This window comes from Tachysurus vachellii, chromosome 25 (genome assembly GCF_030014155.1).
Source record: "Tachysurus vachellii isolate PV-2020 chromosome 25, HZAU_Pvac_v1, whole genome shotgun sequence".
Taxonomy (NCBI): domain Eukaryota; kingdom Metazoa; phylum Chordata; class Actinopteri; order Siluriformes; family Bagridae; genus Tachysurus; species Tachysurus vachellii.
Genome location: NC_083484.1, coordinates 7,895,417 through 7,912,500, shown reverse-complemented (window position 1 = coordinate 7,912,500; position 17,084 = coordinate 7,895,417). Strand labels below are relative to the sequence as shown.

Here is a 17,084-nt window from a genome sequence, read left to right as displayed (position 1 = left end):
GCTTGGTGTCCTCAATCACCTCGATTAGCTTTTTCTTTCATTATTTTGTAGTCATTTTTTGGACTTTACACTATATATTGGTGATAAAAAAAACTCACATGAGGAGGAAGAAATTTACACACAAAGTTACTAAAAGACTGATAAATAAGAACCAATTAGTTCATTTGGCATCAGCAAAGAGGTCTAAATGTGTCTTGTAAAACATAAAAACTGGGTATATATGCTGGGTATAGATGCCACTCCTGGGTAAATACTCTGCCTCGAATGTGTTTCCTCTGCAGCATGGGGTCAGCCCTAACAGGTGAGTTTCTCATGGTGAACAAAACTGAGATACGTTTGTGCATCTGATCTCATACTGCCTTCTGAATGAAGCTGAGTTACTGTATATTAGCATAACAACATTATGTGCATGGTAATAGACATCACTAACTTAAAGGCTGCTATAAAACCTTGTCCACTAGATGGCGCACAAATGACGTTGACATGATGTAGTAAGCGACTGCTGTCCTATATGGAGCTTTTAGGTTTTCAGCATCTTGACCGTTCAGACGACTTACTACAACCTACAACAAAAAACCACACTAACATAAATAATTATGTTAAATTCTAAATTATTATTGCAGGGTATTTATAATTGCAAGGGCTTTATTGCATATTATGTCTATATTCAATGCAAAATTCAAAATAAACAAACTCAGTTTTTACCATATATATATATATGATGTATGATATATGATAAAAGATATATATATGATGTATGATATATGATAAAAGATATATGATAAAAGATGTGTGTGTGTGTGTGTGTGTGTGTGTGTATGTGTGTGTGTGTGTGTGTGTGTGTGTGTGTGAAACAGATTAATTGCAGATACTTTAAGTCCTCAAAAATGTTTTGGCCTCCATGGATCAAACCTGTTTGTCCTGCAAGTCTCTCAGATGCTCGAATGCTTGATCAGCTTGAGATCTTGGGCATCTGGAGACCAAGTCAACACCTTGAACTCTTTCTTCTGGAACTCTTGTTGCTTAAACCATTCCTGAACAATTTTCAATGTAGCATGGCACATTGTCCTGCTGAAAGAAGACACTGCCAATAGGGAATACAGTTACAGGCTTTTTATCTGGTCTGTAATAATGTTTAGGTAGGTGGTATGTGTCATGGTATGTGTCACTTTAACGCCAGGATCCAAGGTTTCCCAGCAGAACATTTCACACTGCCTCTGCCGGCTTGCCTTCTTCCCATAGTGCATCCTTGTGGTGTTTCTTCCTCAGGTAAGTGATGCACACAAACCCCTCTGTCCACAAAAGAAAACACAATTTTGAAGAAGTGTCTCAGATCCTCACACTTGTTCATATTTTCTGCTTCCAACACATTACCTTTAACAACTGACAGTTAATCACTCATTTGCTGCTTACTCTATGCCACTCCATGACAGGAGTCATTGTAATCAATGTTAATCACTTCACCTCTCAATGGTTTTAATGTTATGGCTGATCATGTGCACTATATAACTATTAGTATAATTGGTCTAACATTAAACCACTTGCAAATGATTTAAGTTATAAGTTTACATCACTTTAAGTAGGTTCATTAGACAAGCTTGATCCGAAGGCTAGAATTCAGTCTGTTATATAATTAATTTAGTTCATTTTATTTACAAGCTCATCAAATATGTCACACTTTGGTTCATTGTGTGAACTGTTGACAAAGGCACGCTTAAACACATCTGTGACCTTTGTAATGAAATTAATGAATACGCCTCATTAATCTTCATCGTCCTGATGGCAAAAATATTTTGCAGGTGTGCACTTTTTAATCATGCCACCTGGCTCATTCCGTTGCCATTTTTCATCTCGGAGAATACTGTGCATTTATCTCATGATAAATAAAAGCCTGTTTAGGATGTTTTGCAGAAAGCAGCTTTTTTTTTTTTTTAATTATTATTCTATTTTTAGAGATGTCAGTGACTCATTATAGTAATATTTAAGCTCACTAACACGAGTCATTTTAAAAATATTGTTTTTATGTTTTGCCCATGCTAGATTTTTCAGTCATGGTAACAACATGAACATTAAATATGCTTTCTTTCACATCTCACTGCAAGATCCATATATTCCAAGTACAAAAGGCACTTGAGATCAATGATTTTATGAGTTTAGTACAGCAACCGTAACGTTAGTAAAGTTAAATAAATAATTAAATGAAATAAATCTGAACCCAAGCTGTAATCTGCTATCATTTTGACATTGTATAATCCTGATGAATATATTAATTCACTTAATTCACACAATTAGCATTGTAACTAATGTCAAGGTTTTACTTTTAGCTTATTGTTTAGGATCAAACCTGTTTATTAGCTAATTATTTATTATCAACAACAGTTAGCTTACAGGCATATAATATCTTTAAACTAATTGCACAAGCTAGAGTGCAGTTGTACTGAATATCTGCATGGCTGTGTCTGGCATGAAGTCACGGGTCGTTACAACAGCTTAATTGTGAGTGTGATGTTGCTTTTGAACAACAGTATGACAAAACAAGACATGAATATTAAGAAAGCTGACATTTTAGGCACAATATGGGTAAATATTTTCCCAAAAGAGTTCCCAAAGAAACCACAGCTGGACAGAGTGTTGTTTGTTGCCATGCCAACACACAACCTGACAGTCAATAAGTGTAGTAATAGTTTTAGTGTAATGATCTATTGCTAGAATTAAAACTTGATGTGACATTCACAGACCAGCAAAATGATGTGAACAATGTGTTCGAGTCTCTTGATGGCTTCAAACAGGAAGGAATTTACATTAAAACTATAATTAATTCAGCTGATGCTCCTACTTATAGGTTTACATTTACGTGATTTGGCACATGCCCTTATCCAGAGAAACATTTATCTCATTTATACAGCTGAGCAGTTGAGGGTTAAGTGGCCTTGTTCAAGGGCTGGTGCTCCTGGGATTTAAAGTCACAATCTTCTGATTAGTAGTACAACACCTTAACCATTGAGCTACCGCTGAGCTCAGCTGCTCAAAAGCTCCTGGTTGTACAATTCCACTTGACTATATACAGCTATAGACAGGACATTATTTATAATCACACTCTCCGGTTTCACACAGATGGGTGGCCTTTTGTGTCTGCTCCTTCTCAAGGTTTCTCCCTTATCAGTTTTTCCTTGCCACAGGGATAAATCTAAACTAAAATTTTCAACTTTATTATTTTTATTTTGAATTTTCGAATTCCTATAAATATAATTGTTAACAGCACTATAGAAATAAATAAGAATTGAATTAAACAGTGAAATACACCAGTGCTGTTATACCAAATAGACCAAATAGATCAAAACTAACCGCTGTATAATAAGCAGGTGATGGTGAAGCCACTATCTGCTGAATATTTAAAATTATTACTCAATAGTAACGAAGGCTTAATGAAGAGTCACCTAATTATTAATTCATTATCTACAGGACAATACATTACTATTATGTAATCCTTAACAAGCCCACTGAATTATAGTAATCTTAGTCATTTTATTGTTTGATATTATTACATGTATTAAAATGGAGGAACAAAATAATTGTAAGTCTAACATCCAGACTTGTTTTTATTTGATGCGCACAGATGATGGAACTTCTTCAGGAATTTCTGATGAAAAAAACACATTATTTCTCTTATCAATATTGCATGTCCCCTTTCTTTTCACTGCACCTTGGAGACAAACAAAAGAGGTCCCTGCTTTGTTTTTAGGATAGGCTATTCTTCATCCCACGCTTCAAGGGAGCACACAGGAGACGCGGATGACGGACAAATGCATTTTGGCTGAGCTGTAGTGCATTTGCACGAGCTGGACAACAATAGCATGGAGAGTACTCAGGAGGGCTGAGGTGGAGAATCTAGAGGCTCTGAGGCTTTTGCTTCACTCCAGTGGCACACTCTTTCCCCATCACACACTGTCTCACAGTGGGAAGAGCAAAAACAAGAAGCCAGGGCCAATCACCTGACACATTTCCATCCAATTTCCACTGCCGAATGTGTTCATTTTCGGCCCTAATGGCATGTCATTTCGCCAGAGCCTTTGGTCAAGAATTAAACCTGGAATCAAAACAGATTTTCAGGGGAGCAATCTTCCATCAAGTATTGATTTTTTTACACTCACAGAGCCTGTACTCCCTAATTTAACCTGACAGCGCACCACACAATGGACTAGAGAGCACCTTGGCGACTAACAGAAGGAACTCTCTCTCTCTCTCTCTCTCTCTCTCTCTCTCTCTCTCTCTCTCTCTCTCTGTCTTCTTGCTATCTACTTTTTAAAAAATGTAAGGGTAAGTTTGGAGGGAAGAGGGGCTTGGCCACTGAAATAGAGGTTGAAGTGATGTGTGTGTGTGTGTGTGTGTGTATGTATTTGTGTGTGTGTGTTTACAGACGACACACCTTGTCCTCTGTTTTAGCTTACCCCTTATTAACTTTTCAAGTGCAACTCAGGCAGGTTAGACTGCAAAGAAAGATAGAGATAAACATGAAAAACAAAGAGCGACATCATGAAAGAGAAGAATGTCTTTCAGGTCACATCAACTATCATTATTGGCCTGTTGACACATCTCCTCATGATTCGTCGCTATAGTTGCACCCCCTTCTCAGCAGCCATTTTCTTTCGAGTGGCTAAGGGTTTCAACCCGGCCTGCAGGGGTCCTGGAAACGCCAGACCTCCATGTGTTCACAGCCTGAGGGATCATTATAAATGTAATCATTTAAAACATGTGAAATTACTTAACATTTTGTGTAAAGCATCTGAGTTTGATTTTTTTTACTAATAAATGTTGTATTCGAGTTATATAGATTGTGTTTATGTGGCACAAATCCTGAATTTATCGAGCAGATCTATCGCTTCCAGGAGCTCCAGCAGATCAGTTTATTCAGGTGCAAACATAATTTAGCAAGCTCTAGCTTAGTATTGAAAACTTATAGATCCACGTATAAAACCTGGACTTTTCTGGACTTGTCTGCACAACATCTACAACCTTACCTGGCTTTGTGCACTAAAATTGCACATAATTATAGAATGCACTTTATTCATTAGAATCATTCTGATCTAAATGAATGAAAAAAATATATGTTCTTGATATTTTGTCCCTTTCCTTCCTGTATAGTTAAATTATATATTTTTTAAAATTGTAATTTAACATCATGCCACAACATGGAGTGTGACTTAAATTTGTAGCTTTAATGAGATTCAGTGAGTCTCCTAAAATATTATTCTGACTCGCAACACTTTCTTTGTGCAAGCACATGGCCAAAATATTTTTCTGACTTATAAATAAAACTTTAAATGTTTTGTCCTGTTTCTTAATGTTATGTCTGCAGTTCAGTACAGTTGTGTCATCTGAACACGAGCGCTTGTCTCACACCGAACCTTTGCAATTTCTTAAGTCAAATTCAAAAGTTTTAACTCACATTTATTTGGATCAAAACAAATTAATCATCAGATTTATTGTCTTGATAGAGTCAAGGAATAAACTAAGGCCGCAAACACATTGTGTTGTACGTTATATCAGCCAGTTCATTATTTATTTTGACATAAAATCTGCACGTGAAATTGAATCATTTTGAAAAATGTTAGTAAGTTAGGGAAAATTGTTAGAGTTTAAATAGTACCTTAATCATTTAACTAACTTTAAGTTCTGTTTCTATACTTATGTAAAGCTTTGAGACAATGTAAATTGTTAAAAGCGCTCTACAAATAAACTGAATTGAATTGAATTAGTAAGTCAAAGAATGAAAGGAGCATAAAGTTGGATACTTCAGCAAGACTCTTTCTACAAGATGCTTGATTTACTTGGGATAAAAGCTGAATGAATAAATATAAATGAAACAGATTTCTCAAAGTCTCTAAAGAACTAATCGTCTGATTGTTTTAAGTTGTAACCTGTTTTGGCACCTTTGTTCAGCCCTTCTTGACGTCCTGCCTCCATGCTAGCTGCTAAAGCTAAATGGAGCGAAGAACGATGGCCTCTCTTGTCTCAGTCATCAATGTCAGACATTTTCACCTCTAATGACGGGGACGGGAGATGGACAGGGCCAGAGAGGCGAGTGTATGCAGACACCTTGGACAGGCTATGAGCATCGATAATTGCCCCTCCGGAGGCAACAAGGTGTGTGCAAACACCAAATATAATGCTATATATTTGTGTCTGTGTCTGTGACAGAATGGGAATGTGTCTGAATTTGATGGAAAGAGAGAGTGAGGCAGAGTTGTAAGTGTGAAATTAGAGTGTTTATGTGAAGGTGTGTATTTGAGGGTGCACATCTGAGCGATGCTGCGACAGTTCATTTTCTGAGAACATCGGCACCACTGCACGTCTTCCGCAGCAGAGATAAGGCGCGAGAGTGGCTCTGTTCAGATGGAAAAACAAAGAGAGCAATTTAAAACCATCGGCATTTTGCACACACTTACACACACACACACACACACACACACACACACACACACACACACACACACACACACACACACATATATATAGAAACATAATCCATTTGAGCTGCTGACATGTCTTTATGTTTCTCCAAGACTCTTCTCTCTTTACTTTCAAATTTGAAAGTCATGTTTTATTATGATGAGTTCAAAAGCTAGAAAGAAAAAGGAACATTTGTGTGTGGAATCTGCTGTTGGATTATGTTGGTTTAACAGTTAAGGCATTAAGGCAAATCCGCTGCATGATAAGCCGCATGATACAGCGAGCAGCAGCTCGCTCTGTATGAACAGTATACAGTATATATACTGATTATTGGGTTTGTGAATCGAATCTCAAGAAATGTTAATGTTAAGTGAAATGGTGATGTTTAGCATTTGTGCATTTTCTTAAATATTTTTATGTATTTTGAAGTTTTTTTTTAATTTATATAAATTTCTCATAAGAAATAATTTGGAATTAAATCAGAGCATTGCAGAAAAAAACTTCTCAAATCTGTGTAGACTTTCAAAATCAAGTTTGTTTGGAAGGTTGCTTATTCGAGAAATATTAAAGGTTTCTTTGTAATAACAGATGAGCAGGATCTTGTGTGTGTGTGTGTTTGTGTGTGTGTGTGTTTGTTTTCCCTTAGAAGAAAAAGGACACAACACTATCAGTCACATAAAGAAGAAAGAATACAACACAGTCTGAACTGAAGCGGATCAATGTCTAACCGTCTCTCTTGAGCTTCTATCGGAGTTTTGAATAAGCTCGGCCATGGACATGTGATACAGCGACACACACACACACACACACACACATGCACACACACTCACAATGCAGAAGTAAATTACTTTATTACCTTGAACAAATGCAACCAAACTAATACGGATTGTTTGTCAGTGTATTGACAGTAACACTGAAACATAGATGGAAAAAGTTCCATTTGCCTTCTTCTGTCTTTACTTCCAGGCCAAAGCAGATTGACGGATGATAAACAATAGCAGAAGAAATAGCACAATTACAGCAGTAAAACAGAAATGCGTGAAAAAACAGGGGATGCGAAACAACTTCTACTGCCACACTTAAAAAGAACTCAGGGGGAACGGAGAAAAAAGATGATGCGAACATCTTCGACATCGCTTCTCAGCCTAATGTTAATAATTTATGTTGTGTGTGCTTTTTTATGATGATTATTTATTTATTTACTGCTCTTCCAGTTGGCAGCTAGTCAGCTTTGAAAGGCTTTGTGGACGAAAAACTTTGGAGTTGAGTTTATAGAGGCTTTCAGCTGAGAATGAGCTTTCTTCTTTGTCTCAGGATCGTCTCATTATTATCTGCTATGACGAAGCACTGAAATATTGATGCAGATCAACCGTGGCGCAAGATACCTTTCAGTTGACCCTAAGGGAGTAGGTAATAAATTGCTCTAGCAAAAACGTACTGTCAGTTTGCTTTTAGGTGTGAACTTTGTAATGAAGTCTGGTTTGTGCGTGTGAAAAAGCTTTTGTGAATTTCAGTTTCAATCAGAATAGACAGAGGATCAAGACATAAGGAACAGAGAAGAGGTCATTAGACTCCTGCATCTCAGTACTGTTTTCAAGTCACCTTTATCAACACATTTCCTTAATCGGCATGAAATGGAGAGAGAAAAAGAAGAGGGGAGTGTTGAAATGACTGAAAAAACTCCAAGTCAGAGGTGCATTTGAGGGGCACAGATAAACAGTAAATGCTGTTGAAGCAAATTTGGGCTTCCTGTCTAGCTATCTGGCTACGGCACACATGGAGTAGCTTGCTACCTACAACATATGTATTACATGCTGTATTTTAATACAAAATATCACACTCGCTTCTGTCAATTTTGTTCCTTAACAAAATTGCTCTAACAAACCTTATGTAGTTACTGGTCCTAAACACAACCATTTAATTGAATCCATTCATCCATTTTCTGTAGCGCTTATCCTATACAGCGTCGCAAGGAACCTGGGGAATTAAGGCACAATGCTGTAAGCAATTCAATTCAATTTTTTTTATCTAGCACTTTTATCAATTGACTCATAGAAACAGAATAAATATTGTAAAGTTTAAAATTAAATTACTATTTATGTCTAACATTTATCATTAATGAGCAAGCAAGAAAAACTCCATGAGTTTGGGTGACATTTGGGTGACACTGGACAGTAATAATGTAAATGTAATCCTTCATACAAAGGTTTATAGAACAACCTGTGTCAGGACTTCTGCTTGGACATTCTCTGCCGGAACATCAGGGGGCTTTGCGGAAGTGTGTTTTCGGTCATTTGTCTTGTAATACTCACCCGGTTGTAATTATTATGTGTATTTATTTCTTCTGCGTTGCGGTTAGTTTTGCAGAGTCCTCGTCATATGTTAGCTTCTGTGTTTTGGTTCCGGTTTCCTGTATTTATTTTTTGTGTTTTGTTAATAAAATCTCTGTTTTTTATATAGTTATCCCTGCATTTGGGTCTACTTTTATCCCTGCATTCTCTGACACCCTGTGGAAGGTGTGCAGATCCACTACAGGACACAATCATGTACACGCTCACTACATAGCATGTTTCTGGACTGTAAAGGAAACCAGTGAACCCAGAGGAAACCCCAGAATCACAGGAACATGAAAACTTCATACACACATGGAAGAGGCAGGAATCAAACCCTCAACCCCTGAGGCAAACGTGCTAACCTTTAAACCACCATGTCAACATTTAATTGAGACTTTTTAACTGTTTGATATAGTGTGTCAGTGTCAAAAAAATAAAAGAGTGAGTAAGAATTAAGTAACAATAAGAATTAAGTAACATTAAGAATTTTAAAAGACATCAGTAGGTTTTATTAACATCTTTACTTGAATTGAAGTTTATATATCTTTATTTAGTATTCAAGCACAAAGCCACAACCCTAATCAGCATTTTAAAATGCCTATGTAGTTTGTGTTCCTAAAGATCTTTGAGTTAAAAATATCAGGATCCAGATGTGCTGTTTTTGTTTAATTAACCTTTGTGTCCCCAATTAAGTGAATTTAAATTAAAGATTGTGACTCTACAAATTTTGAGAAAACCTCCAGGGGGTCAATATTTATACAAGACACTGTATGTGGCAAAGAACCCGTTGGTCTTCTTTCTCAAGAAGTTCACACAGAATGGTGAAAAAAATGGTCAAAATCCATCCAGGATTCCTTGAAGAGATAATTCAGAGGATAACAGATAGATGACAGGACAGCTAATGTGACATAATTAACCACTCTTTACATTCAGAATTCACTACAACAGCACAAGACCACATGAAGTTCATCTCTCTTCAATCAAACCATGAATCTGAGGCTACAGTGTTTTTTACTTGAATTGGCTGAATACGGACAGGTGAAGATTGGGAAAAAGGCCAGGTCATGTTTTTCTTGTCATTACACAGGGTTCCCACTCTTTTCCAGAGATCATTTTACAGGACTTTTCCAGGACATTTCAAATTTAGGAAAAAAAGACAAGGATCACAGATTCACGGCCTAAAGTAATATGTTCTTCTCTCCAGAAGTCTTAAAAACAACTTTATGGCTATTACTTAACTATAAAATTAGAAAAACACCAGATACACACACACACAGAGCTTCTGAAGTTAAACTCTTCAATTTATTATAATGAACACATTATAACAACTGCTAAGGCCCTTCTTGTTAAACTTTTCCCTCCCTCTTCCCCAACTGCATTCTCAAAAAAAAAAAAAACAAAAAAAAAAAACGGCATTATGAAAAATAACTGCAGAAGCGTTCCCAAACGGAATAAACAACTAACTGTCTGTCCAAAACATTCACTGCATTAAGCTCTAATGAACAGTATCCTTTTGAACTTTTTAATTTAGTTGTTTCAAATTCTCTTGCATGTTTTCCAAACTTTGTTCTAGTGCTGCTAACTCCTCACTTTTCTCTGTGACACTTTTTCAATAGGCATTTGATTTTGACAGTAAGGTGAAGTCATGCTTTCTCTCTCGGTATTTATAAATGTGTCATTGACTCACTTTCACAAATGATTCGTTAATAAACGCATATTCAAAGTACACTGTATTGTACTGTATGTTGCTAAAAGCGTTCTGCTCCGGCTTTGTTTGGAACTACTATGGTTAGTGAAGGATAGAAAGGAAGTCACTTAACTTCTTGTTTAGTGAACTGTTGCAAAAATCAATATCACATTTGCAAACGTGTTTTTAAGTTTATATAAGTAAACCTATTATAAGTTACCGGCCTTCGCCTTATGTTTACAACATGTTTAGATACAGTAAGATTAAACAGCATAACAAAAAACCTGTCAAAACTCAGCATCCCTGAACAGAGCACTTTCTCATTCATTCATTCATTCATCTTCTACCGCTTATCCGAACTACCTCGGGTCACGGGGAGCCTGTGCCTATCTCAGGCGTCATTGGGCATCAAGGCAGGATACACCCTGGATGGAATGCCAACCCATCGCAGGGCACACACACTCATTCACTCACACAATCACACACTAGGGACAATTTTCCAGAGATGCCATTCAACCTACCATGCATGTCTTTGGACCAGGGGAGGAAACCGGAGTACCCGGAGGAAACCCCCGAGGCACGGGGAGAACATGCAAACTCCACACACACAAGGTGGAGGCGGGAATCGAACCCCGACCCTGGAGGTGTGAGGCGAACGTGCTAACAACTAAGCCACCGTGCCCCCTCAGAGCACTTTCTGTTAAACTGTTCTTTAAATGATAAATAATTTTCCAGGACAACAAGATTTTTTCCAGGACAATTTATGTTTTCTCTCATTTTCCATGTGTTTTCCAGGACTGGAACAATGGTCATTAATTTTCCAGGATTTCCAGGTTTTCCAGGACGCGTGGGAACCCTGTTACAGTGAGACACTGGGACATTAAGCAGATGACACCAAAAAATGCCCAGCAAATGTCCAATGTACACTTAAAAATACTGATGCATTTTAAAAATCCCTAATTGATCATAAATTATAATAATAATAATAATAATAATAATAATAATAATAATAATAATAAGAAGAAGAAGAAGAAGAAGAAGAAGAAGAAGAAGAAGAATATATCCAAAAACATCAAAAAAGCCGTCGCTCATTGTTGTTCATAATCGTTCATAGTCAAGGGGATGTAAATATAATATAATCAAGGGGCTGTAAACATTTGAACTGGTTCATTTGTATAAATTCAGTTATTATGTTGTCTTTTGAGCTACATGCAAACATCTATTGTGTGAAATAGCTCATTCAGGTAGATTAAGCAAGTAGGAATGTACATTTATGACTTTATCTATACTTTACATGTATATGTACATGTCTTTTAAATCTTCAGTTGTGATATTCAATATTGAAACATTAGCATCATTTTAATGTAGAGGCAGAATGTAAAGCTTCACTGTGTAGAAAAGCTTGTACTTCAAGACAACCTCAGAGCAGAGGAAACTGGCCCAGGTATGGTGTAAATGTGTGAGTATGAGTGAGTAAGTGTTGTAGGAGCTTTTTTCTTTTCTGTTAAAGTCTGTGTAACTTTAACAAGCCAAATCAGCTAGCTAATTGCAGCTTGCTAGCTGATCAGTTTAGGTTACATGGTAAATCTTATTATTAATTATAGATGCTATCTGATATTGTATTGATATTGTATCATCTAAAGTTTAACTGCCAAAGTCAAAGTCAGTTTATGGAAGTTAGAATGCTTGCCTCAAAACTATGGGGTTGGGGGATTAATTCCTGCCTTAGATTCATCCCCCAGTCCAAAGATATGTGTTATAGGCTGATCGACATCTCTATAGTCCTCTCCACTGCTTCTCTCTTTCTACCCATCCTGAGGCATCCAGAAATTGTACCAGCTTCAACTGTCTTCTGTGTCATGAAGATTTTGGACCTTCACTGAAATGAGGCCAACCATGTGAGGATCCTGTGACATCTAGAGATTTACCAGCTCCAGTTGAACTCTGCTTCATGAAGAATTTGGACTTTCTAAGAGGAGATGCCAACTACATGTGACCCTTCTCATCAATACACAATTGTCGGACTGTATATTTATAATCACACCCTCCAGTGTCACCCAAAAGAGGACGAGGTTCCCCTTTAAGTCAGGTTCCTCTCAAGGTTTCAATCTAAGGGAGTTTTTCCTCACCACAGTCATCTCAGTCACCTCAGTCACCTCAGACTTGTTCATTGGGATAAATTCAAACACATTTATATATATCTACTATTAATCTTGAATTATTGTATTATATTAATCTTTATTTTAACTGTTTGTGTTATATTTATGTTCTGTAAAGCTGCTTTGAGACATTTTTTTATGTCATTTTTTTTGTCATTGAGTCATTTTTTTTTATTTAATTTTTGAATTTAAATTGACTGAAATGTGTGTGAGTGTGCGATGGTGGGTGTCCCTTGCCTTGTCCCATGGAGGCCTCTGGGATGCAGTCTGGACTTCCTGTGATGGATAAGCATTGGATAGATGGATAGATAGTTCATTATAGACCTCAGTATAATTTTGATCCTGGTTATGGTGCTGAGCATGAGCATCGACAAATCAGATGTTTCATGTCAAACAGTTGTTTATTATTAATTATGGTACAAATAAATGATCTGAAGCTGTTCAGGAAAACACAAAGTGCAGCTTTACTGACCAAACATATATTGCTTTATATATACATATATATATGTACAGATTTAATAAAATTTAAAGCAGGTTTCTCAGCTTTGGTTTCGAGGTGTTCAGTGTCAAAACTTTTCAAATGCTTTCAAAATATTCTCTTTCTTTCTTTCTCTCTTTCTTTCTTTCTTTCTTTCTTTCTTTCTTTCTTTCTTTCTTTCTCCCGCTCTCCTTCTCTCTCTCTCTCTCTCTCTCTCTCTCTCTCTCTCTCTCTCTCTCTCTCTCTCTCTCTCTAGGTGTGTGTGTGTGTGTGTGTGTGTGTGTGTAATCAGTTCAAGACAATTGAGTTCGGTCACAAAGCTCTCCTTGTGCCCTATTACATTGGGTAATTCCAGTCACAGTCAATAAAGTTCATCAATGTAAATCACATGGGGGCAAACAGACAAACAAATAAACAAAACCGTTACAATAAAGTCTAAAATGTTCTATACACATAACCCTGGTAACCACAGCATGAAAGATAACTGGTAGACTCACACTCTCTTTGAGTACCTACCATGACTAGTGAAATCTACTTACACACATATACACAAAAATCCACAAGTTGCTGTTCCTTTCTCTTTACTCACTGCTCACTGCATACATGTACAGTCATGAGGTAATCTTGATGCTAGACTTATATGATCCTTCCATTCATTTTCCTCAAACATTTCAAATATTTAAAGATTGTCAGCAACATTCAGCCATTTCTCTGTACAGTGTGCATATTACAATTGAGCTTTGGTCCAGCATTCGAAAGATGAGCAAAGGCAGAACTCATTTCTTTGTCTCTTGGTTTAAGTATCTTTTCTTTTCTTTTCTTTTCTTTTTTTTTTTGGTTACAGCTTCTTTGTTAAACATCTGTATGATACACCATGTTTGCAACCATAAAACCCAGGATGTTCAGATGAAAATGAAAAAAGTGTGTGATAATTTTTTTTTTAAACTAGAGCAGTTTACATCTAAAAAATCTAAGAAACTGTAACCTGGCAGCTCAATGTATTGCATTAAAAATATCGACATGAAGCAGAACGCAACACAGCACTTACTTTAGATCATAAAGACAAATTAAGAAGAAATGAAAAATGAAGATTTTTTTTCTTTTGCTTGAATAAAAACCTATATGATTGGTGGAATTGCGTTTATTTTTCCTCTATGAAATATTTTTCTGTAATAAAGTTATTTAAAGCTTCCAAAACCTGCTAGCTGCAACAATATTTTCATTGCTTTCTGGAGCTAAAACAATATTAAAGCAAAAACATGATTTAAAAAAAAAGGTTTAACCTTTGAAATTTATAATGTAGAAACCAGTGTTAGAATATTTTGCACTTAACTATAACAAATATCATCATTCTCAATTGAACACACAATGTTTTGACACTAACTCTTTTTTTTTTGTATTTTTCATGTAAACTAATTTGTAAGCTAAAATGAAACCAGCACAGTTTGAGTGATAATAGCACAAACTATAGTATCCAGGGTTATAAAATGTAACATTATTATTTTTTTAATATCTGTGTGATGGGCTGTGGCTTTCATTAGTCTGTTCAACCTGATCTGATTTCTCAGCAAATTTGAAAGAATTTCAACATAAAGCACCAAGACAGTCATAAGACAGCTAACCAGTCCCTTAACACTAACCTGAACTATTCATAACTACTCATATAAGTTCCATCACTCAGTTGTGTGTTTGTTTTTTTTTTTACACAATTTTTACAGTTTCCAAAGATTTTTGTCAAAAGCAACTTTCATTTCTACTTTTTGCAGATATTTGATTTGAATGACATGATTCAAATTATAATCTAGCTTGCCATTTAAAATTGTGATTTTATTAAATATATCTGATTTATTTTGTTATCAAGCAGAAAAAATGTAATGACTGTGCTGAAGATATAATATTCCATCATGTAACAACAAAATAGAAGATAGACAAACTTTAGGTAATGTAAATATTGTACTTGGGTTGTAGTACTTCCTGTTCTGAAGCTCAACCAATGTTTGCAATGGTGCGATTTCAATCAACTGCAAAGTCATAAGAATTTCTAAAAGCCAACTCATAAAAAATGCATGCATGGTTAGGTTAGAGTACAGCTTCATTTGTATAAAATCAAAGAAATGATTCCACTATTTAGAATTCTTATCAATTTTGTAAGAGGGCTGGTTGTTCATTTTGGTAGATTTGTATATTTCGATCATTTCTTTTGTCTGACACACAAAGTTACAACAAACCTACCGAATTTATAAATTTAACAAAAACATGCACGAAAATGATAAATCTTAGAAATGATCTCATTTAATTTCCACACATCGGTTGTGTGCTGCAAATCATGCAGACCTGAAGCCATTGTTGGGACAAAACACTGAAAAATTTCATCACAGAAAAAGAAAAAAAAAGTAATATTTTTGCCCATTTATAGTCCTTGGGCTACAGCCCATGTCCTTGGGCTGAAGAATGATGTTCTTTGGCTAGAAGGCTTTGGCAATACAACGACATACTGTAGTTTAAGTCACAGCTGCAACAATGTGGGTTCTGCCATATCGACCACCTTTGACATATAACCCATTCTTCCAGAGATAAAAACAAATCTTTTAAATGATACTTTTACAAACAGGAGTGAGGAGACTAAAGAAAGGACCACAGGTATATGAGGTGGTCATCTCTGAGACAAAGTTTCCAAAGAGTTTGTGATTTCAATTTGAAGACAAAATTAGCATAATATTTACATATAAACCCAAGTGAGCAAGTGAGACAAAGATAATGTTACACCCTCCCACCACCCCAATGCCCCTACACATATATCTTTTTTTCTCCTTTTGGTCAGTACAAATGTAAAAATTTAGAACACATTTACAAAAAACAAAACAAAAACCCTTCAGGAATCAGACACATCAGACTTTGGTTGTAGTAGTTTTATAGCTGTCCTTGATTTAGATGTGACCTAGTGAAAATTCTCTGCTTTGTCCTGGATGAGGACCCAGAACCTGTAAGCATTTAGACTTTTTTTTTGTCTCTTCACTTCAACGTCATTACAACACTTCTATTAACATTTCTATAATTGGTGGAGGTCCATCACAGTACAGAGTCAGACACATCCAGGTTTTTAGTGTCCAGTTGAGTGAATCATTGGTAAGTGGGTCCAGTTTTTCTCACTTGAGTCCATCTGATCTATGGATGTTCTTCCAAAGGATCAGCCAGAGGGTCCATAGGTGCGACAGCCCCAAGCTCCGGCTGCTTCAGCCTCTTTATTGTGTTTTTAAGCGCCTGCCTTTTATTGCAGAACCAGACGCGCACCACCTCACGGTCGTAGTTCAGTTTCTCAGCGATCTCAGTCATTTCCTGGCCCGAGGGGTGTGTGTTCTTCTCGAAGTGGCTGTTAAGGATCTCCAGGGCCTGTGGCGTGAAAGAGGTCCGGCGCTTGCGCTTTTTCGATGGTTCACTGCCGATAAACTCTGTCAGGTTCTGCATGCCCGAGCGATGGCGGGCTTCTGCCTCGGCCATCCAGCGCTCCAGCACAGGCTTAATCTTCTGGGCGCTTTTTGGCGTGATGTCCAACTTCTCAAACCTGGCAGGATATAAAAGGCCAGGGTTCAGTTTGCCTGTCAGACTGCTAGCTATAGTGCTCTCTTGGGCTTCCTGTGGTAGGAAAAAGTGGCTTCTCAGGATGGTGTGTCTGGGGGAGAATTGAGAGAGAACAAGCTTACTTCGGCTGCCCTGACGGGGCGAACGGGGTTTGCTGCCTGACCAATTTTCTCAGGAAGGGTCTCCTGGGCCAAGCTACCAGTGAGACAGAGAGTTTCTCTTTTGTAACTTTCTTGCTGTGTCAGCAATTGGATGCTGAGAAATCTACTTCCACTAGGACCTGTGTTTGTAACACAGCCTTATTTCTGTGCTAGTTTACTTAGTAACTCTCTGTGTTCACTTTGCAGTGATGGACTGAGGAGACACTTCCACAGACTTGAAAAAAAATCAAATTCCCC

General features: G+C 36.8%; 1 protein-coding gene across 1 annotated transcript in view; it reads right to left on the bottom strand.

Annotated features, from left to right (window-relative positions):
* Positions 1-15,383: 15,383 nt before the first annotated feature.
* pou6f2 (POU class 6 homeobox 2) overlaps positions 15,384-17,084 on the bottom strand; it is a 77,235-nt gene continuing 75,534 nt past the window's right edge. The window contains exon 9 of the mRNA XM_060861143.1: positions 15,384-16,777. Coding sequence (XP_060717126.1) covers positions 16,273-16,777 — 505 coding nt within the window. The 3' untranslated portion in view covers positions 15,384-16,272. The remainder of the gene's footprint in view (positions 16,778-17,084) is intronic.